The 24393-nt window shown below is 36.2% G+C and overlaps 1 protein-coding gene across 39 annotated transcripts in view; it reads left to right on the top strand.

The window, feature by feature from the left end:
- The window catches only part of ABI3BP (ABI family member 3 binding protein), a 256218-nt gene that overhangs the window by 170937 nt on the left and 60888 nt on the right, over positions 1-24393 (top strand). For 13 of the 39 annotated variants that reach the window (XM_053903274.1, XM_053903276.1, XM_053903280.1 and 10 more), the window contains 14 exons: positions 840-899; positions 1540-1623; positions 2237-2296; positions 4730-4819; positions 5680-5736; positions 6418-6489; positions 6957-7004; positions 7767-7832; positions 9899-9973; positions 13832-13906; positions 20342-20401; positions 20999-21046; positions 21931-22011; positions 24137-24214. In XM_053903274.1, the coding sequence (XP_053759249.1) occupies positions 840-899; positions 1540-1623; positions 2237-2296; positions 4730-4819; positions 5680-5736; positions 6418-6489; positions 6957-7004; positions 7767-7832; positions 9899-9973; positions 13832-13906; positions 20342-20401; positions 20999-21046; positions 21931-22011; positions 24137-24214 (954 nt within the window). The remainder of the gene's footprint in view (positions 1-839; positions 900-1539; positions 1624-2236; positions 2297-4729; positions 4820-5679; positions 5737-6417; positions 6490-6956; positions 7005-7766; positions 7833-9898; positions 9974-13831; positions 13907-20341; positions 20402-20998; positions 21047-21930; positions 22012-24136; positions 24215-24393) is intronic. The other 26 variants (XM_053903298.1, XM_053903300.1, XM_053903299.1 and 23 more) reach the window with 19 other exon arrangements.

Here is a 24393-nt window from a genome sequence, read left to right as displayed (position 1 = left end):
TTAAACTTAAGAAAACTGTGAGTATGCTAATATGAGGACATCAAACTGCCATAACTGTTTCATGTGATCATCTGCATGTGCTGAAAAGCACTGACTGCTTTAAGCTTCTTTTCAAACATGAATTTCCATCTGTCCCTTATTTACACTGCTTCTCCCTCCTCAATTTTACAAATGTCATGATCTTTAATTGTATTACTTTTTATTGTATTAGGATCTGTGTGATTATATTGATGGATCTATTGTTTCAAAACAAGATGCTTTTACATAATTGTCAAAATTTTAAATGTGCCTAAGTCTTGAGACTTTAAATGAAAGGCTTTTCATGATAGAGTACGGTAACTCTTTCATGAGAAGGTTAACAGTATTTAACTTTTATTGAGTCAAGGATTACTTTGAAACTTTGAACACACCCTATAATGTGTTGATCCTGATGCTTTCAAATAAATAAACTCATTATTGTACCCATGATTATTTCAATAATAGGCATTTATCTCAACTTGTACAGAAGTACAAGTAGAATGATAAATGCTTTTTTCAGTAGAGTTAGAAAAGTATATATTATCTAACTGTAAGAAGTTTGTCTAGCAGAATTGTGCATATTAGCAACAGTCAGATAATCAAACATCTGGGAGAACTTGTTGACCACCATGATATTTAGCAGAGTACAATGCTGTATCTATCTTATGAGTTTAATGGGTACTTTTCCACAGTGTAGTCAAATCTGCAGAGGAAGTGTCTCTTTTCTGTTAGTCTTGAGGCTTAAAAATTGACTCTTGCAGTTAGCCTTGAAGTGAATTTTTAAAAAAAACTCTTTGGTTTCTTTTATTATTTTTGGCCAGTTCTTCCTACAGCCCTTGAACCTGTCACTCTTAGAACCAAGGATCCAGAAACAAGATTAGGTAATCCAGCATTTGTGAACAGTTTTTTCCGGCTCATCATCAACCCATTCTATCCTAATCATAATCACTTTGTCACCATCTTTATAAGACTGTCTTGTCATCTTGTGCTGTCCTTCAACTTTAATTTTCTTCTTGAGAGTATTGAAAACTCTTAACGGAAGTTACCTGTTGTTTTTAAAAGCTATGCATGGAATAAGTCAGAATATCTGTCAACCATGTAATCTTGAACTTTTATCTAAACGGGGCTCAAATTGAAAGCTGAGTTTCAAAGCTGGCAATGTCTATATCTCCTCTAGACCAACCAAACCATAGCAATTCACATGGTATCATAGATTCTTTGGAAATTTTCTATTTCTTGGTGTGAACCTAAGACCCCACTACCTACAGCTTGGCCATGGTCCTTTTCTGCTTTTGAGGTTAGAGATTTATGAGATTCCTCACTCCTTGACTTAATTTTATGTGTGAGTTTTATCTCTTAAGAATCTGCAGTGATTAAAGAAATAGTTAACAAAATAGAAAATATTTCAATCTTGAAACACATATGCCTTGAATTTCAAGAAAATATAACGTATTTTAGAAAATCTAGAGCCTTGTTTCCAAAACCATCTTCACAGGAGTAATCCAAAGTTTCATCCTTCAGCTCCTAAAACAGCACAACGAACCCGTCGTCCACGTCCCAGACCTAAAACCACATCAAGTCCTGAAGCACCTCAGACCAAATGGGGTAAATATGCTATTCCATGATTTGAGGGGTGAACCCTAGCAGTCTGCCCCAGTGGGGTCCCAAAGAAATGCGTCTGATGGGAAGTGACAGCCTTCAAGGCATGAGAGGTATGGTTAGCAACTGCTTCTTGAGTGAAATTTTTGGTCTCTCTAAAGATGTGTTTATAGCAAGACTGGCATAGTCACTGATAATTACTTATTGCTATATCTGCATTTAAACACATCTAGTTATTATGGTCATGATTACATAAGCATAAGTATTATTTCAGCTTCCAAAAGTTGTCACAAGTTACTTTCATATATATCTTCATATACATTGTCTAAGCAGATTTTCCAAAGCAAGCTTTCATATTGGTTAGAGTCAGAATATCAAACATCTTAGAAGAACCTCATAGTGACCATACTAATCTGCATAGCAGAATTTAAAGGTTGTGACTACTTTCTGCAATGACTTGTTCCTGACTCGTTTGACCAAATTCTCAAAAATAAACTGGTTCCTGTCAATTCAAAAGTTTAAAAAAAAGGTCATTTGAAACGAATGTTTTGAAAGAAAAATTAAGATTTTTTAATGTGCATTTATACTTTTTCATGTTCCTGTTGTTGCTTTTGGTTAGTTCCTGCTACAAGCTTTGAACCTGTTATTCATAGTTCTGAGGCTCCAGAATCAACATTAGGTAATGATTTTTGTGACCTCATTACATACTTTTTTATTCATTGAAAACCTACTCTATCACTGTCATGGCCAGAATTGCTCCTGCTTTCTTAGACTGCTCTTGATCTGTTTCATACTTCATCTTATATGTAGTCAGGATTCTTTTTTTATTTTTATTTTTGAGAGAGAGAGACAGAGACAGAGACAGAGTGTGAGTGGGGGAGGGGCAGAGAGAGAGGGAATCACAGAATCTGAAGCAGGCTCCAGGCTCTGAGCTGTCAGCACAGAGCCCGTCGTGGGGCTTGAACTCATGAACTGTGAGATCATGACCTGAGCAGAAGCTGGACGCTTAACTGACTGAGCCACCCAGGCGCCCCATTAGTAGTCAGGATCCTTAATTCAAGTGCTGCCTATTGTTTTTAACAAATGTCCCTGGACCCAGGAAATCTATCTGCCATTAAACTTCCTTTAAAATTTCATTCTCTGAAGTGTCTGAAGTCTAAATTACAACCCATCTATTTGGTAGTTAGATCTATAAAATGATAACAATTAAATACCATGAAATCTTTCTGATCAACTTACTTTCTATAAGATTTTTGTGACATACGCATTATTCTCTTCCTATTTTCAGTGATTGTTTTTCCCTGTTATATTAAATTATCTAAAAAAAAAAAGTGCTTTCTGGAAGTGCAAATAATAGTAAATACAAGCTACAGTCTTTTCCCACCACAGAAGATTTTGGTTATTCTTTATCTTCCACCAAGCTTAGCATTGATTCTTAATCTTCACTAACTAGGAATCTCTGAGTAATTACATTAATATCTATTCCTCTAATTAACAAATCTTGTTATTTTGTTTCCAAAACACTGTCAGTAGTGATAAGAAACAGATTAGTAAAATAAAATGTTTCAAACTTAGGCAATAAACTCAAGAAAATCTAATGTTTTAGAAAACACAGTCCGTGAACAGTGCTTTTGATGGTTTCTAGACCTATAAACACAATAGCAACTCGATTTTCTTCATTTGGTTTCAAAAACGTTGGGGGGAAAATAAATCCTCCTCCCAAACTTTAAACTTCTGGAAGTTTCACAGCAGGAATCAAGAAAGTCAGTGATTTCTAGTTTGAGTCCTTCCAGCCCATTTCAGTTGAATCCCAGGGATGACGGTGATGTAGTTTGTTAACTTTCAATTCCCACCTCTATACCTTCTAAGAGAGAGAAGGCACAAATTGTAGTTAGTATCTCTATAATTGCATGTTGACCAAAAGGATCATGGTTGGGGAGATTTATATAGTAGCCAAATTCATCATGTGCCCTGCAGAAGGATTATCTCCAACAAAAGATGCATCTTATTAAATTCTCTAACCACTCTATTTCATTTATCTTTTTTTTGAAATTGGCAATACTTATTTGGCTTACTAAACAAAAATTTCCTTGCCCTCTGTGTTCCCAGAACTATATTAGCAGTTGGGTGGGGTGAGGTGAGGAACAGAGATAGAGACCAAAGTAAGAACATGTTTCACTTGCTGAGAAGAGTACAATATAACTGTGAAGAAACACTGTTCTCAAGTTTGTTTGTTTGTTTTTTTTGTTTTAAATAAGGCAATTTGCTTATACAAAAGCAGCTTGTTTAATTGGTAAGAATATAGAGAGAAAATACTTAAAGGAAACAAAGATCTATGTTGATTGATAGAGAATAGTTGGGCTTTGAAATAACTTCAGAATTTTGCATTAGTGGGCAGGAGGGTGGAAACTGCAAAAATAAAACAAAAAATCTCAATACCTATTGAGATTACCCAAGGGGGAGGTCCAACTAGAACACAGAACAAAACACGCCAAATGGTACTAAACATGTTGGTAATGATACTGTCATAAAATCAGCTGTAGGAAGCTCTTAGAAAGCCCTTGTGGGAATTCATATTCAGATACCATAGTGAGAACCTAGTTTTTTCTCAAATAGGCTCTTGCATTTTGTAGGATGCTTAAGATCAGGGGTCAGCAAATTTTTTATGTAAGGATGTTAGATGGTAAATAATTTAGACTTGTAGGCCATTCTCTGTTGAAACTACTTGATTCTGCTGTAGTATCTCAATTGAAGGCAACCAAAAGCAATATGTAGATGATATGGAAATATGCCATGGATCATCTTAACTTGAGGGTGTTGTTGTATTCCTATAAAATTTTATTTGGATTTTATACCATTTTCACATGTCATAAAATATTCCTCTGAAATTTTTTCTGTCATTGAAAAAATACAAAAACTGTTCTTAGCTCACAGATCAGGCCAAGGACTGGATTGGCAGGGCCATAGTTTGACAATTGCTGTTTTAATAATGTATACTCTGCATGGCTCTCCATAACCGTGTGATTTTTGAAGATCTATGTATTTCTATCCATTGCTACCTTTATCTAAAACCTGTAAAAATAAATTTTCCATAATTACTTTGACAATTTAGATGCTCTTCTTTCAGCTCCCACTGAACTGCAAACTCTTACTTTGAAACCAGTGACATCACCAAGCCTAGAAATGACACAGAGTCAACCTGGTAAATAGACTGTTTTATCTGTCTGGGTACACTGTGAGCCTCAGGGGACATTTTCCAAGTGTTAAATTTTCAAATATAAAAAAAACAAGTAATACACATTTAATAACTCGATGCATTGTACATGCTCTTCCCATGATTGCATACTGGTGTTAAGTTAGTTACATATTCATGGCAATTGTTATTCACCTGATAGACATATTTATCTTCATTTCATTGTGTATACTCTGTATCACATAGAGAATAGTCAAGTATGTGGATTAAGCAGTCAACAAAACCACTTAGAAGAATTGATTTTATCCCTTATTTTTCACTAACAGTTACAAACTTGTAGTTCTCTTTAGTAATAAGCTAAATGTGTGCTCTGTTCTGTGAAAAGAAGGTTCGTTCAGTTATAACCATGAAGGAGGGAGAAAGTTCTCACTTAAGCACAGGTCACAAAACCACCCTATACAATACTGCCCTTCAAAAATGAAGACAAACATTTTAAGTTAGGAATTCAGTAGCTACTCCCTGGCATATATTTTGAAACATCAGATCTTTTTCCAGCATAGGGTTATAATTCTTTTCATCTCCTTTGTGTATCTTCTAATTAATTAAATGACATTTTTGTGCCTGTGATGGTACAAGGTACGGTTGTTAATAGTTACCTACAACACTTTCAAAATTAGGAATTCAATTCAGTTATTTGAGCTTCCCATCATGTTATTAATAATACTGTTATTATCATAACAGCAAACATTGAGCATGACATGCAAACAAAGTGCAAGACACTTTTCTAAATAGTATTTAGCTTGTGTGCATTCCCAATGCTGGCAACAACCCATTCTTGATCAATTGTATCATTTTGTGTTCTCTGCTAGTTTCTGAAGTCCCGGAATTCATTACATTAAGCATTGAGTCATCAAAGGAAGCTATAGGTAAAAAACATTTTCCCATCGAGAAGTCAGGTATATGTGCTTTTCCATCTCATTGCAGAAGTCATCTTTGGATGCCCTCATGCTTTGTGACATTTCATAGCTCTTCACATCTTGTCTGTGCTCATCCAGTGAATCTTAAAAGTCAGATATTACATACAGCACGTTGTGCTAGTGTCTGCTGTATTGCTATGCACGTTTCACAATTTTCTTAGTTGCCTTTCACTCTGAATGCAAAATTTAACATTCTCATCATTCTTTAAATATGAATATGAACATCCTGTTTTTCATTTTTATATTGTTTTTAGGTTTCATCCCCATGCTTTTTAAGGACTCTTTGTCTTTTTGTTAGTAGAATACTTAATCAAAATATGTAAGGAAGTGAAATTACCTGCTTTACTCCAAGTAGAAATTGCTGAAGACCCTGACAGTTACCGTGTGTGTGTGTGTGTGTGTGTGTGCGTGCGTGTGTGTGTACCCTTGCCCACACTGAACACTGCCTTCATTATCTGCCTTCACCTCTGCCCTCTTAAATTGTAGTCATTTTCCTAATCTACCAAAACGTTATTTATTCTCATGAATATATCTACTTAACTAACCTCTGTTTACAAAGTCAACAGTGTTCTATTACAGTGTTTTATGAGCTGCCCACCACTAACCAGCCATTCCCTGTTTATTCCCTAGCACCAACTGTAACAGATTATCTATATCCCTCTGCCAAAGCACCACTCAGTCCAGAGGAGCCAAAGACTGCAGGTGGTAAAGGTTCTCATGCTCTCATTCATTTATTCACCAAATTTTTAATTAGCATCTGTTATGTCCATGGAACATGGAAGTTCAGGCTGTGGTATTTGTTCTGCAGTTGAATTCATTTGAAGAGCAATAGCTTCCCAAATTCTTGGATTCTTAACACTAAAATGACAACTGACTCTCTGAACACAGAAATTCTGGTTTTCTGTTGTATCAAAATATGGAACATAATGGCATTTGATAGCCAGCTACTGACAGTTAAAACATAAATATTAGTTGGAAAATTAGTATTACGGAATAGGATTTCCCCCTTGTTTCTCTCTTTTCTTCTCTAAATCCATCGTCCTATCTATAAAAAAAATACATGCAAAATCTTAAGAGAATGAGATGTGTTGACATTCAAGAAAGATATACTTAACTATAGCTTAACACCTTAAAGTTTTCTAAAATTGTTCTCCTTTGTTTTGATACAGTTGTGGAATCTATTACAAATGTGTCTGAACCACCTGAGACCACGCTAGGTAATGACACACCTCAGCAGCTTTTGTTCTCATTGCCACCATCACCTGAGAACCTCAGGTTCTCTCTCATTGTGAATTCATGTTGCAACATCATTCTTTGCCACTGCAGTTAATTTTCTTTCTAGGTGCTTCTGTTTGTAACCATTGTCCAAAAAGTTTCTTCTTCTGTTCAGTTTTGTATCTAGATGTTGGTCTCTTTCTTTACTTAAGTCAGTGAAACTTTGAAATCTAAAGCATCTTTTTCCTAACACTGAACATTCTGCCAGCTTGTATTGTGTCGAATATTTCAGTTTTCTTTTTGTATGATGATCCATTTTATACTTTCTGCCCTAGCAACGTACTTTCCATTAACACTCATTTCATCACATTCGTTTACATGTCTGATTTTTTTTTTTTTTTTTTTGCCACAATTCTAAGTGAAATTCAATGCTTCTTCATGGGCTCACGCTTTAACATTCCTTATTACTTTGGTTTGCTCTTTAAGGTTACTATCTTTCTAATATTGTTCTAGTAGTGTTGAGGAGGTACTAGTTTGAAATGAGGACTTAAAAGTAAGGATATTGCTTACTTTGAAATTATTTGGTAATCTGGCATCTCAGCATTTTTTAAACTAAACGCATTATGAAGAAGTAGGAATGCTATTTTGCTACAGAGTTGCAATTTCTTTTTTTTTTTTTAATTGTTACCATCCTTTCTGTCATCAGTACTTAAAGTTTGTGAAGCACTTTCATAACCCCAGGTACTTTCCTTCAATTATCATAGAGACATCTCCTCTGCCTTTCCAAACTATAATCCTACCCAGCCCAGATGAGCCTCCGACTGAACCGGGTAAATATTATTTTGTATTTCATGTAGAAGGTGAGTGTTTGCAGAATTTATAAGAATGGAAAGACAGTATGGGCACTGTAGACATCAGAACACCTAACTTAATCACTCTGCTCACAGTCTTTGATGGGGGATCTGACTTCCCTGATGCCCCATTTCTCATCCTAATAGACATTCACTTGGCAGCGTTATGAATATTCTTTAGGCTATGGCTGAAAAGCCCTTCTGATCTACTCTGCAAATGTTTCAAACAGGAAATAGTATTGTTGCTGGGAAATAACATTTATATTCCATTTTTATATATAAATATGTATCTTAATTTTAAATACTTTATCATCTTAACTAGTTTTACAAGTCCTGCGGTAATGTACAGAATATTTTAAGGTATCTAATTTGTGTTGGAGATTAACAGATTTCACTGTGTGGTCCCCATAAAGGGGTACAATTGGCCAGTCACCTTATCATTATTCAGGCCCTTTACTTCTTTCTCCTCCCCTTTCTGCAGCAGTTGGACCTTTCACTGCATGTAAATAAGAAAAACTGACGTGAAACCAGCTACTTAGCAAGTCGTCAAGGTTTACTTGATGGTGGAATTTGAAATACAGGAAAACAGATCACCAATATGGATAACTAAATGTTTGGCCTCTTACAAGGAAAAATCCTCTCAATATCTATAGGCTTTCTTAGCGTGATAGTTTATCATAAATAAGCCCAAACTTGTGTTTTGATTGTTAATAAGCTATTTCATATGGCTCTATTTCCAAAAGAGATATGAATGTTAATTTTATGCATTGTCCTCTAAAATATCTCATTAAATTTTGCCTACCAAATTGACAGTTTAATTTTTACTGAAATATCACCTTAACCACATTAACTGACTCTGTGCCAGTCATCTCTAACTTCTCCAAAGTTTAAGTAGCTGTAATGATACGATCGGAATGTTTCATTGTGAATACTATTAGTAATATCTACCTCATACCATGGGAGAAGCAAATAGCCCATCAGGAACCTCAGCAAGCCAAGGAACTTGGTAGTCAGAAAATCACAAGACTGAAAGAAATTCTAGAATCACAGAATTTCAGTATTGGAAGGGCTCTTAAAAGTCCTGTTACTTTTGAGAGAGAAGCTGAGGCTGTAGACTGAGTGATTAGCAAAGGGAGCTCTTAAGCCTTCAGGCTCCTAAACCAGCACAATCTCTTGCATATATTGGTGTTCATTTCTCTCCAGGCGATCCCACTGAAGATTCCACTGAAACCACTGCATGCAGACTCGATAGAAACTTCTAGTATCTAATAACTCTTATTTTCAGCCAGCTTTCCTTAGGTGCCTGAAACCCAGTGACCTTGGAAACCATTTTGCTTCTCCTAAGCTGTTTATACCAAACACACTAGAGTCCATACAAATGTGTTTCCATAAACTGCAACCTTGCATTTGATAATTACTTTCCTCCGGCAGGATATACTTCTCATTTTCTTGGTAAAGAAACAATTGATTTTTACAGTGACTGTCCTAGAAGTACTGCAGGAATCGCCCAACAAAGGAATAACTTTCTCAGGAATGTATCCTTTGAATTTCTATTCAGTTTTTCTTCCCCAGCATGACCAGTGAAAATTGTATTATGTTGACTAAGATTTTTTTCCATTAGCACTTGGTATTAAAATACCATTCATTTTCTAGGTATATTTGGAATGTGACATACCAGCTTTGGTTTTAGAAGAAATTGTATTTATCTGCACTTAAAATTTTATAGCAGATATTATTGTAAAATAGTATGAACTTGTAATAAGGATGAATTCTTACTATGAAATTTATTTTTAACCTTTTAAAAGGTATTTGAAGTAGATATTTCATCTGCCGGCTGAATATCTTGGATATCATTTAATGTGCTTTCTTGTTTTGTTTTCCATTATAATAATATAAGAAATTTATCTCTTTGTTCTGTGGTTCTTTGAAAGCTTGATTTGCATTAGCTGCTGTGTATTTAAGACTTCATCTTTGAGATCCTAGAGGCTTAGATACTGTGATTCTTGAAGCGCTTAAGAGCTTCAAACCTATATTCTTTTTTTTAGCTCCCAAGCAGATACCACGTGCTTCTCCCAAACCAAAAACATCTCCACGTCCGAGAATCCCACAAACACAGCCAGGTAAAGACATGTTTTATATTCTGGCCTGAAGAATTTGATATTATTGGATTTGTTCTATTGAGTTATAGTCAGTTGGGTTTTTCACCCTTGTAAAACAAGTTTTCCTTTGAAATACAAGAAACATTTACATCTATTTGTGAACTTCATCAAAAAGTATGTGATTGGAATAGCTTATTCCAGAAAGCTTCCCTGTTAATACATTATTTGAAGAGGGAGCTGGAGAAGAATGGAATTTCTTCAGAGTAGCCCGCCTATTCCCATCGCCTCTCCGAGCGTGGGAATATTTGCATGGTCCTGGAATGTGCTTCCCCCTGCCAATTACTTACTTACTTACTTACTTACTTACTTATTTATTTATTTATTTATTTATTTATTTTTACTTCCAGTAGATTTTATTTAATAGTATGTCATGAAGATTTGTTTTTATATATATATACTCTCCTATAACATAATGATAATATAATATTGCTTTGGCTGTTTTGCTGTAAAATTGTGATAAGGACCTGAACAAGAGTCATTATAAACTGTTTTTCATTCTGTTCAAGACACTCTTCTTTGAATATGATTAAATCTAACCCTAACTTCTCAACCAAGATTTTGTCCAATTTTTCCAACTGCCTTGGAGGATGTCTAGTTGGGGCTACCCTAAAGTTGACATGCCTCAGAGCTCATTATCTTTTCCTCCTTTCAATTTCTCATTTTTGTCTGTGGTAGGTTCTCAGTATTTTAAATCTAATTTTTGCTCCTCTTCCTCCCCGCCCTCTGCAATCCATCTATTAATAAATATGATACCTTCGTTTCTTCGGAACATGTCTAGCATTGGTTCCTACTACAAGCATGTACTGGTGTGTTGTCTTTGATCTTCTTTTTTCTCTAATTTCAAATTATACCACCCCTCAGTGCTTAAGTGATTAACTCATTTCATCAGTTAGTCACTCAACAAATATTTCCTGCATTCTGTGGCCTGTGTGCCAGACATGGGATATGAGACAGAATTGTATCCATCCATGGTCAAGGACTTTACAGTCTAGGCTCATCATATAAATTTAAACATATCATTTATACATGGTCTACTTCCAAAAGTTATGAGGGTGCACCTACTCAATTTACTAGAAAAGGAGCCTTCACTACCACTTATGGTCTGGGGAAGGAAAATGTGAGCACCATCAAAATTATGCTTAATCGAGGTAGTAGTTCTTAATTCCTACCACTGATCCTTTAATCATATGTCAGTATCCCTACCAAAAGAAAAAACTGTAGATTTGGGCATGGTCTTTAATATCCGATTCTAAGAGAAATTTTGCCTATCATTTTTTTTCTCTTAAGGGAAATTCCTTAAAACACAGTTCTATGTTTGACATCTAGCTAATGATTTTAAATCTGCTTTAATGTATTTTTAAGTGTGTTTTCTTTAATTACTAAAGCTTTGCTATGACAATAGTATGATACATAGTGTAAAGGTACCATGGCCAAAATTCCCTAGAATACAAAATTTAAAATAATAACAATAAATACACTGGAAGCATTAATACATAATAAATACTATGAAAAACAATGATTAGTAAATAAATAATGATTAATGAATAGAATAAGAACAAAAAAATCAAAGCAAGGATATTAAATTGGTAGAAAATTAAAATCTGACCTTAAAAGCTTAACAGATAAAATGACATGAGAAGAAGCAGCTCTCAGCTTTTTATTTAAATGTAAAGCATAGAACAAAAGTAGTAGAGAAAGGAGAAACAGAAGAAAGCATGAAAACTTGATGAATGTTGGAAAATAAAAGATGAAAAATAAGTGCTTGAGTGTTAAGACATTGGGAATATAAATTCCTGGTTAGTAAAATTTTTAAAAGTAAAGGAGATATGAGGTAACAAAGAAGACATTTGTCATTTTATCTTTTTGAGCTACATACTCTGTACTTATAGAAATACATGTAGTAAATCGGGAGCTTACTCTAACTTCCCATCATTCTAAATTTCAAGATTGTTTAATTTTTATTTAGACCTTTAGCCAACCTTGTTCAACAAGATATGCAACTTCATAATGGATAGATTCATATGTTCGATGCATTCCACTCTCTAACCCTGAAATTTTGGAGTGGTTGTCAGCCCATAACAAGACAGCCTTTTGATTCTGTTCCCACTGAGGCAACACTCAGCACACCAGCATCTCCTGTGGAAAGTAACTGCAAACCAAATACTTCTAGCTTGTCATTGCACTTAATGCAAGAGAACAATTTGGAAAATTGATTGTGAAGAAGTAAGTGTATTCTAATTATTCCCCTTCAAAGCGGGTAAAATTAGGAATTCCCCTACCCAAGAGAATGATCTTACTGAATAGATCCTAGCAATGTTTGTGTAGCATGTATACGTATGTATCACTAAATCTTTCAAAGGTGAATAATCAAATGCTGGTACTTTCTCCCTTACCCTTGGCTAGATCTTGTAAATTTCAAAAGGCCGTTTGGGAGAGAGAATGTTCTGTGCATATGTACAATACCAAATGCAAATTATTATTGCTAGACTGTAAAGGGATCCCTGACAGTAGAGTATACAACACCAAGTACAACACAGTGTGATCACCTGCTAATTTTTTCAGATTGAAATGCTATAATTGGGCATGCTACCTCTCTTCCTATTTATACTTAGATGGCAAGATTTAAGGCAAAGTGGAATAAAAAGTTTGGAACAAATTATCAAAGGTATTTTGTCATTGAATAAAGGTTTTTTTTAGATTCCTGTGTTCATAGGTAATAGTCAACAACCCATTATTAATTTTATCCCAATAAATCTTACAACCATCAAAACTATGGGTGCTTTGGGTTTATGTAGAGATGAACAACATGAGAATTGGAATATACTCAAACCTTTCACTATCAAATTTGTAAAAATCTTCTAGAAGTGGAAAGAATTTTTATATAGTTCTCACATCATTTTGACATTTCATGTGTAATTCTCATAATCACCCTTTAAGATAGGTTTATTATTTCCACCTAAAAAATGAGGAACAAGTTAAAATGTGACCTCAGCACCAGGATCTAGAGAGCCCAAGTGTTTGAATCTAGTGCTTCTGTCTGGACCTAAGAATTCAGTTCAAGTCTCATCTCTGGTACTTACTACCATGTAACCTTGGGCAGAGAGTCACCAACCCAAGCTACTAAAGTGAAGCTCATAATTCCTTCAATCATTATGGTGAGAATCAAAGGGCACAATCCTTATAAAACCACTTTTGAAATTATAAAATGAGCTGTAAATAAATTAGATCTTTTTTTTTTTTTTCCTGGTATCAGCACCTCATTACTCCAAAGGAGCAGTTGTGGGAAGACCATTTTAGTTTGTGAACATGCTCATTTAAAGATTGATTTGAGCCTAAGCATGGCAGAGAGTGTGGAATTCAAGCCTACTCACTGTATTATCTTCTCTTTCTGCTGTTGTCTGAGTTGACTTTAAGCTTGTCTTATCCATGCTTCATTGGCTTCTACTCTGATTTCACTGAATTAATCTTCACAGAAAGACATGAGGGTGGATTCGATGAGTCAAACTTCGAGAAGAGTGCTCTTGCATTAATTTAATTGCTGTCTCTTCTGAAATAAAGATTTTAAAAACAGAACTTTCTCCACCCTACCCTTATGCTGAGTCATATTTTGTGGTTTCTCAGATAACATTTTTCTAAAAGTATCTGGAATTCTAACTGATAAATATTTAGAGCCTAAGGTTTATTTTTCCATATAACTCCCATTTCAATACTTCTTTTTTTAATCAGTGGTCAGGAATACACTCTGTCATATCTTACATGTTAAGCATGCCTGGGAGATACCGAACCAAAATGACTCATCATCTGAGTTCTCTCTTTCAGCTCGTAAGGTGCCTCAGCGTGTTACTTCAAAGCCAAAAACGTCACCAAGTCGAGAAGTGTCCTATACTCCACCTGGTAAATGATTTATTTCATGTTTAACTCAAAGGCATTCTGTCATGCTCTGCTGCAATGACACCTGAGATCTGATAGATGTGAGGTCAATACTTGACTTATGTTCAAATGCCATGTTGAATCATCCATGGTATGAGCATCTCAGAGGCTTCATAAGTTATCTAGTTGCTCATATAGTAAGCTATCGATACAGTCAAATGGCAGAGAATTATGCCAAGGGTAAATCTTCCTTCTAGAACTAAAGTTCTCATATAATAAAAATAAACCTACCAATGCTAACCGTACTATGTTGAAATGGTCCACCAAAATAAGATCAAGAATTCGAGACTTTTACCACGTAAAACGATAAAGTGTTTTGCAAACAGAGGAAATGTTTACCCACTGTCTTCGGTTCGGTAATTTTACACTAACCAGCATTGAGGTTTTTTGTTTTGTTTTGTGTGGTCGATTAAATTCTACTTTACCCGTTCATGGAATAATAGCTTAGGTTGAGAAATAAGAAATTTCACATACACAAAAGATTTCTCTAGGTACAAATCCATTTCTTGCCCATCATCTGAGAAGGCCTTTTGTCCATTTACAGAGGGAATAATTTCATATTTGTGGGAGTAGTTGGTGTGGGACCTGCAAGGACCAAAACATTCCCTGAGTCTTGCTGCCAATGCTCTAGGTCCTCAAGTGACCTTAGGAAGCCACAGTAAGCCGAACAGTTCTCTGATAAACCAAACCAAGCTAATTTTAAACTAAATGTTCTGGGAAATGCTATAATTCTTTCTTTCTTTTTAATGGTCCAATTATTATAAATTTCTAGATGCTCCTAGAAGCCTATGGAACATTCCCAGAACCATGCTGTAGCATGAAATGATGGCATTTTGGAAGGAAGCCTGAATTCACTTGCTATAAATGTCTTCCAGATTTGTAAGCGGGGGTTATTGCTGCTGTGGGAGTCTGGTCATTGCAGGTGGTGATAGGCCAGAGAAAGGCTCCTTTGCCCTGAAGTCTAGAATTTAAATTTGCACCACTAAATGCAATAACCAATACTGCAAACACCAGCAAGAAAAAAGCTGATCTTTCCACTTGGAAAAATTCAATTTCTTATTTTCAGTTATGGCAAAAAAATGTAACAGTAATTGACTCATTAATGATAACAGTAGGTTTGAGTGATTTTGTTTGCTTTTCCTTTATGTTAGAGAAAGTAATATTGTTGATCCTGATGTGACTTAATCTCATTAAACCAATATATATAGTCCTTATTTTTTTCTTCTTAAATACCAAATATTTGCCTCAATTCTACCAATGCCTTATTTTTCACAGGAACTCTGTGAGTTTGAGCACTGGAACAACATAACAAACTGCCCTCTGGAGTCTCCACTGGGCTTATTCTGTTGACTCTCCAGTTCCACATGCTCAGTTAGAATTCTGTCTCTAAACCTAGTGTTGGTCCCACCACTGTATTCATCAGGGGCTCCACTGTTGTTCCAGGGGTGCAAGACCTACAGGAATAATCTTCAGTTTTCTCACAAGTGTTCAAACAGACGAGGTTCTGCTGTGCTCAGTTTCTGGGTCCTATCTGGGCTCAAGTTTACATCCTAATGAACCCAGAACCTTGTTTACCAGCCCCTATGGATTATATCTCAGAAAGCAGAGGGGAATTTACACTATACTTAATATGTACTGGTATTCTAGAGAAATAGATTGTCTGCAAAAGTCTAAAAGTGTAAAATGTACTGCTGAAATCAAGACAGAGTTAATGGGTTTTTAAAATATTTATTTTTGAGAGAGAGAGAGAGAGAGAGAGAGAAGCAGAGAGAGGGAGACACAGAATCTGAAGCAGGCTCCAGGCTATGCGCTGTCAGCACAGAGCCCGACAGAGGGCTTGACCTCACGAACCGTGAGATCATGACCTGAGCTAAAGTCAGATGCTTAACCGACTGAGCCACCCAGGTGCCCCCAAGACAGAGTTATGCTTTATCATAAGGTTTATCTCAAAATTTATTCTGAGAGACATCAGAAGCAACAAACTGGAGTTTTTAGACCTGTATCAAATAGGTCAGTATAGGATATGCCATGTAGCTCTTCCATTCATAGATTCCTAGCTATAACACAGGTTTCATCTACTTAGACTTTTAAAAAACTATTTTCTAGCCACTCAGTTGAATTATCTCTATAATACTTAAGGAAAATCTAGACAAATTGAGCCCACACACCATGTCCAGAACCAAAATAGAACTGGATTTTCTTCAGATGTGCCTTAGAGGAATGATTTCAAATTCACAGCTAAGGACTTGCCCTGATAACCTGGCTCAACAGAGCTGGGCTTTCTTTGTAGATCTGTTTCTAAACAAAGAGCTGTCTTGGCTTTGTGGTGCCTCTTCTGGCCCACAGATACTTGGAGAGACTTCAGTCATTGGAAGTCAACCAGGAAGACAATCTAAATTTCAGCAAATTATGCAATCTTCACAAATGTTCTATATAACTACTCTCTTCGGTAAATTCTAATTTGCAGCCGCACTGTAGCATTTTTGCAGTTAGTAAATGAGGGAATAATGATGAAATGCCTTTGGAGGTAGAATCACTAGTACATAGGCAATGACTAGAAGTTGCTATGGAGAGGAGTATGACACTGCTGATCCTAGCTTGGACAAGTGATAGATGATAACACCACTAAGGCAGGGAACACAAAGGGATAAACACCTGTGTTGGTGCATGCTGGGTTTGGAGGGACACTACAACTTGCAAGTGGGGATGTCTAACTGGGGGTTGAAATGCATTTCTGTATTTCTAAACCAAAGTTAAGGTTTGGGATATAGGTTTGGGAATCACCTTCTACCTATAGAAGGTTATTTAAATCTTGTGTGTGAATGACACCATCCAACAGAAAGTATAGACTGAGAAAAGAAGAGGACAGAGGTAAAAGACTTGGGGGGCACAGTTACATTTAGGAAATGGATAGGGGAAGAGGGGCCAGCAGAAGTTGCTGCCAAAAATATAGTAGAGTACCAGGAAGGGGGGGTCTCGGGAGGCAAGGCAGGGAAGGGAGCTCAACAACGACAGTGAGGTAGAAAAGGATCAGAGGAGCTGCTGGACCTGATCGTGCAGATCCGGAAACCCATACCCAAAACCTGTGGGCCCATGCTTCAAATCCAGCAGTTACCAGATTTTAGATAGGCAAAAACAGAACGTATACCAAATACATGAATATGTCTCCAGTAAGAAGTATGAATAAAAGTGAATAAAAACTATAATGACCCTTAGGTCAGGTCTAGTCAGGGTTTGCTGTCTAATTAGTTGAGAAAAAAAAGTTTTCAGAGCATGCAGACTTCAGAGCTACGGATAGAGCATTGTGGATCCATGGTTGCAGGAGATCAGTGAAGTGGAAGCCAGACCACAGCAGATGAAGATACAATCTAGAGACCAGGAAGCAAAGGAAGTTAAAGTTTTTTGAATATAGGAATGAGAGCAAAGGAAGGATGGATTGAAGGGGAAGCCATATCAAGGAAATGATTAGTGTTTTTAGGGTGTTGGAGCATTTGGACTGCTTAGCAGGTGAAGAGGGAAGAAATCATGGATCAACGGAAATATGGACTAATGGAGAAGCATGTAAGATAATAGAAATAATGGAAGGTAAAAGGCCCTACAAGAGAGGATGGCCTAGTGGCACAGGTGAGCTCACAAAGTGGCCTTCAAACTGGTGGGAGATCTGCTTCCTCCAAGATGGGACCTAAGGGTATAAGGTTAGGATAAAGGAACAGAGAATCTGGAGGTGAAAATGGTGGATAGTCCGCATGTTACTTTTCTAAGTCAGTCTCTTTGTAGCTTACGGCAGGAGTAAACCTCATTGAAGATTTCATATTCCACCACGTTTATTGGAGAATAAGAGATTAATTCTCTCAACTACTCTAGTGAAACATTCATGTACATTCATTTACATTTGTCCATATTAGACACTTCCATTCATAATTGCCTTAGTTGAATTTTTCTTTGGATTGGTGCACTTTATTCAAAAAGACAGTTAATATAGTTGGTTAGTTAATAAAAATGGTAAGTTGGTTGATATGATGGAGTCTAAACTATAATAGTATTATATATTACATATATTTATTATACAAATATTCTTATAAGGAAATCAAAACTGTCTTCTCATATAAATTGTCATTATTTACACTAAGTTTCTGCCTGCATGGAAGATTCAGATTTTAGGAATCAGGCTTTTGTTCAATTTAATATATGGGGGAATGCCACATAGGGAAAAAGAAAAAAAAAGAAGCTTCATTTCTTGGAGCTGCAGTTGACCAAGAGAATGATTCATATCCCTTTCCTGAGAATATTTCTATTTCTTTCCTTTCCACTGATTTCACCTGCTTTAGAAAGTCTGCAGTGACAGTTTATTAAATCATCACTTCATGTTAAAAAGTGCCAATTGCAGCAGCAGGAATCCACATTACCCCCACCTACATTCCTCAGTAAATGAAAACAGGCAGCGAGTAATGTATTTACAGTACAGTGGATTTATTGGTAGCACATTTCTTCTCAGCCTCTACTTTCCTTAATCCTGGGTCCTCTCTATACTTTAGAACTGTAGCCAATTAGGGTATTTATAAACTACAGGCTGTTTCGTATGGCCATGATCTTCACAGAGCCAAATCAGTCTTTCACTCACCAGATAAACATTTAGATTTACAACTGGAAATTTCTCATATTTTACCATTCGAATCCCCAAAAGTACTACACAGCAAAGGTCAAATGTTCACTATTGTAAGTTTTCTCTATTTTTGTTGACCAGTAATCTTTATGAGTTTTTTCTTTAAAAAAAATTCAGGCGTGCCTGGGTGGCTCAGTCCGTTAAATGTCTGATTTAGGCTCAGGTCATGATCTCACAGATCTCACATCTCACATGGATTTGAGCCCCGCATCGGGCTCTGCGCTGACAGCTTGGAGCCTGGAGACTGCTTCGATTCTGTATCTTTCTCTCTGCCCCTCCCTTGTGCGTGTTCTCTCTCTCAAAAAATAAATGAGTAAACATTAAAAAGTTTTTAATTCAGATTTTCAAGTTCCTGTGGATGTTACCTTTTAGCTCATAAAGTTTCTAATTGAGTCAAGATTCTACTCAATGTACCAACTTCCACAACTATAACTTCATTGGAACTTAGTGGCCTAGAGTAAGAACAAATGTGATATTTAAGTTAAACATGATCCCACATAGCAGTTAAGAGAGAGTGTCTGTAACCTAGTATAACCTTTTTCCACACTAATGGTAAAGTGGTGCTTGGCCACCTCATGGTGCAAAAGTTTTCCTCGGCTTTCCTGCGGTAGAATTTTAGCCTGAATTCTAATTTTTTCCCCAGCATCATTTAAGATGCAAGGAAATTACAATGTCTACCAAAGGGACCCTGATACTTACCAGATGTTCAGCGTAGTATGAAAACCTTTCAGCAAGATAATAGGGCTGAGAAGGACGTCTTTGTGGGGAAACTGAGCCAAAGAAGAACTTTACCTTGATCTCGGAAAGAGTGTATATATAAATCTGGTGCTAATAATAAACAAATCACCTTCGTATTTTCCTCAGTGAGAATTAAGGTATCAAATTCCCAGCCTACTGTTTTATTTTGCCAAAATAGAACTGGGCACAGATGTTAAAAATGTACTGGGTAAAAGGGACCGACTCTAAGTAGGTCTCTTTTAACTGACATTTTTGTCTTTAGTTGTCATTCTCTTGTCTGTCAGAAGACCTTGAAACCTAATATACTGGAAGCCACATCACTAAGAATGACAGAAATGGCAATGTTTATCTAGCATTTACTACGTAACAAGTATTCTCCTAAACTTTACATGTAGTATCTTCTAACGAGGGGCGTTTTCCTCTTGCTCCATTTTCTCCTGGTAATAACTGTCACTGCCTTTCAGAATAAAACTTTGTTCTCCTCTTAGAATTTGTCTTTCCTGCTATCTCCCCTAATTTGTAGGCCATTTATGCCTACGTTATTAATGTATTTGCTGTTGCTCTCGGGAATTTTAGCATGAATATCAAATGGCAGCTAAACACTTCAAGCAAAAACTGGCTTTCTGGTTTTCTTTTTAAGATTTTATTTTTAAGTAATAAAATCTACACCCACCGAACCTACAACCATGAGATCAAGAGTCACATGCTCTACCAACTGAACCACCTTTTTTTGTTTAATGACATTGTTTCCTCTTTTCTTTTTTCCAAGAGAGGCTTCATGATCAACTGTGACCAATTTTAACTACCACCAGAACCTTCTCCATACAAGTGACTTTTTCCACCTTGAAAAAAGCATTCATGTTCTTGGAATTACTCTTTAGCCATTGTGAAAATGCCTTTGCTTTATTCATGTTTTCCAGGACGTTGTATCTGCGGGTTTAGCTTCACTCCAGATGTGAAACTTAAAGTACAGTGTTTTATAATCTTTTTTCTTTCAGTTCCGAGAGATGTGGTCCTTCCCCCTAAACCAGACCCTGAAGTCTCTCAGCGTGAACCTGGTAAATAAATTACTTTATTTCCCCAGCTTGGAAGCATGGTTTTCAAAAAGAAAAATGTTCTTGAGGCAAATATATATTTAATGATTGTGATGTGGAACAAGGTTGGAGAAATTTATAGGTATAAAATGTGTAATTTTTTTGTGAAGATTTAATCTTACAAATTGCTTGAATTTTTTTCTCTGATTAACATGAGGGAACAGTATATAATTAGTTTACTTTCCCTGGAAGTGTTTCCATTGAAAAGGAGATCATGCTAAAATTATAAGACATATTTATTAACTGAGCCAACCATTTTTTTTTACTTTCTTTCAAAATGGAAATATAACTCCATTCCAACTGTGGGTGTAATGTAAGTCAAAAATGTGCATGCCTACTCAAAAATTTTCTTCAGAGTCATAGTGAATGAGATCTTTAAAGTGTTAGCTAAACTAAGCTTCCTAAGTAGCATCTAATATGTAGAATTTTCTCATATTTATTGTATTTCTTTGAGAATGTTTAAATGTTCAAATGGAAGCATATAGAAACACAGAAACGATGTTTACTTCACCAGGTAGTAAATTCTCATAAATATATTTCCTCGGTTTGCTTTTGGCCTAGTTCTGCAACCTGTTACCTTTAGAATTGATCCACCAGAGACAACAATAGGTAATGGTTTCCCCCTATCAACCAACTCTAATTGTTTGCTTTGCTACAGTCTAATTGCAGGTCTTGCTCAACTTATCATATTGAACATCCTCTCTTCTTAATCCATTTCATCATCTCATTGTCATCTCATCATCATACTCCTACTCTTTCCAAAATAGAAAAGCAACGATTTCACTGTTGTGAAGGCTTTGCTCTGAAGACCAACCTAAGACAGCTTATTACTGAGTTCTTCTTCACCTACCTCATTTATTTCCATGTTCAGAATGATTCCACGTGCTCATGCCCATCCAGTTAACATTTTCAGCACTTTTGGTGGTTCTCAGCTGTAGTGTTACAACACACTAGCATGACCAGTTATGAAAAGTTCTTGCAAGTAATTACTGTTAATATCTGTAAAAATACTGAAATTTGCCAATGGTCTGTTTTTAAAAATAAACTTGAGGAGACTCAATATGAGACACCACTACAATAATGAATATTTCCACTCATTTTGTAATCCTGTATGTTCTCTAGGATGGGGGGGGGTGTGGGGGAGAGAGAGACAGAGAGAGAGCGTGCGAGTGCAAGTATGCACCACAGCTGACAGACCAAGATTGTTTCTTACTCATATCCCATCTTAACCAGGGGTGGTCATGGAATGTGCCAGACACTGAATGTTATTTCTTATCTATCCTGGTGGTGGAAAAAAGCAGTTGAGAACCATTATTCTTATATTCCACAGTCATTTTTGTGAAGGTTCTGTGTACACCTAACTTTATTCTTCATGATCCACCTAATGTCTTCCTTTTTCCGCTTCAAACGAAGGAATCTTGTGTAATATCATTCTGGCTTGGTGCTGGATTTTGCATCTCAAGATTGATACCGCTCATACTTTTCTTTTCCAGCTCCTTTAGAGACACGAGGCAGCCCTTTTATACCTATGATCTCACCAAGTACTAGTCAGGAGGAACTGCGAAGCACTCTGGGTAAGTTTTGATTTCGTATTTCAGTCCAATGAGGATCTACTTTTTAGGGATTTCCCTTGAAGTAGCCGTATGTACCTTGTGTTGATGGGTTGTTTCCAAACAATAGAGGGTCTTTTTCTACCATTATAAAAAATAGCCATTTCACTTGATTCTTTTACATTAATTGTATTCTGTCCTTTTAATAGTTATGTTGGTTTTCAATAGAAAATGAGAATATTTTAAAATATCGTGATAAAATTTTAATTGTTCTAAAAAGAATGTTCCCAAAATGTATCAATTCTATACTTTTTGGTTGCTTTTCCATATTCGAAGCTGCCTTTGGAAAGAAGAATTTCATCTAGTATTTACAGAATATTTTATGGGTGCTAAGTGAAATGCTAAGCAACCAGAATTCCAAAAAAGAAACTGTGTTGAGAGTGAATCCTTATCCTAGCGAGTTCAGCATCTAAGAATATGAAGGATTTAGTGATGGTAGTACTTCCTCCATACCACCCAGTGGGTTACGTGTACATTTTAATTTCAATCACATAACACTTGTGAGGTAGGTTCTATTATTTGCCCCATTTTACACATTAGAAAATTGAGGCATAGAGAGATTTAAAAAATTGGCAAAGTCACACAGCTAATGTCAAAGCTGGATTGGAACCCACATATCAGTCACCAGAGCTCCTGAGATTCACCCCAGTATTGTTCAAAAAATGAGTGTGACAGAGAAATGAGCAACATGCTAAACAAACAAACCACCAGGCATATTAGGGGAGGCTTCACAGAGGAGGTGAAACTTACCTCCTGGATTTTCAAGTTGGGGTGAGAGTTGAAGTTAAAGATGTGAAAGGTCCTTTCAGGTTAAAGACCGATGGGACAGAGGCAGCGGCAAAAATGATAGTCAGGCTAATCTTATGGGCATGTGAGTCACCTCGAGAAAACAAGGAAGGATAGAAGCAACAGGAAGGTTGGTGGGGATGAGTGGGCCATGTTTTTAAGGAGTTCAGCACCAATGTATTCATTGAATGGGAAACCCCAATTTGCTTGACCCCCAACTGAAAATAAATCAGAAACCAAGTGTTCACACTTTGTTTTTGCTGGTTCTTCTGCCCTGCCCACACTGCATACCATGTGGCTGTGTTTAAATCACTGGCCTTATTTTCTTCCCTTTGTCCCTTTTCAAATAAACCTATCTTTTGTGTGTGTCTACTGAGATGAAATTACTGATCACATTTCAAAATGAAATCATTTTTGAAGGAAAAAAAGTGAAACCTGAGCAAATACACCCTAATTTCCAAATACCCATTTATTCTAGCCATGGCCTTCAAAGTGAACATCACCCATGATGGCAAAGCCAAAAGTACTCTTCGAGAACCCCTGCTAGATATACTAATTATCTAACTTCTACTCCCTATTTGTTTAAGTGTGTCTTGGTTTATTGAAGCAGGAACCATCACCTGCCAACTCACAAGTATCTCTGCTATGAGCAAAATCCAGATTACAAAGCAGGGCAGAAAAAAAGATGACTGTATATTGTATGTACCAAGTATTTCCTTGGATACAGTTCATGGCAAAGTGGACGATGTAAATTGCTATGTCTACATGATGCTGTGATGACTTCAAAACATTATGGGAGTAGAAGTATTGCAATTTTTTTTATTTTGTCAGAAGAAATGTGTCTATGTCAATAAACAAACTTTGATTCTCACATGACATTAGTAGATGAATGTTTATTCTTACATGGCATGAATGCACCTCTTTTCATAAGATGTATTTCTTTTCCAGCTCACATAAATAGTTGATGGGATAGAGAGGAGGCATGAAGGCAACAATAGATAAAAGCAGTTAATAGACACAATTCAAGAACAGCCATGTCCAGGATCATGAAACAATAATCGTGAACTAAAAGCTTTTGGAAATCCTTATAATAATTGTTAAAACAATAGTGCAAGAAGATAGTAAATAGAATAAATGAGTTACTAAAATGTACCTTTAACCTTGAAATATTATGATGACTGGGCATACTTATAAATGCAATTTCCTCTTTACCATTGCATGGGGTGGAAATAAGTGTGGGTTTTTTGACAAGTTCATAATGATAATTATTTAAAGTCAGCCACCTTGCTCTGTTTGTCCCCAGCAGAAATAGAACAGTCCACCCAAGAATTCTTTACAACTAAGATTCCACCAACAACTGAATTGACAAGGACAACTCAGGGTAATGCTATTTCCCCATTTCTGTGTAGTAAACTTTTCTTTTTCATTTTTAATCAGGAAAGAAATTTTCTTTTCAAAATGTCAATTTTCACCACAGTGAATTAGTTTTCTTCATTTCATAGGTGCAGGACATCAGCCAAATATGAATATTGATACGTACTTCACTTGAATGTAGGGAAG

The sequence above is a fragment of the Panthera pardus genome, unplaced genomic scaffold, assembly GCF_024362965.1.
Source record: "Panthera pardus isolate Hobbes unplaced genomic scaffold, ASM2436296v1 HiC_scaffold_16, whole genome shotgun sequence".
NCBI lineage: Eukaryota > Metazoa > Chordata > Mammalia > Carnivora > Felidae > Panthera > Panthera pardus.
This window is presented reverse-complemented; position numbering and strand designations above follow the sequence as displayed.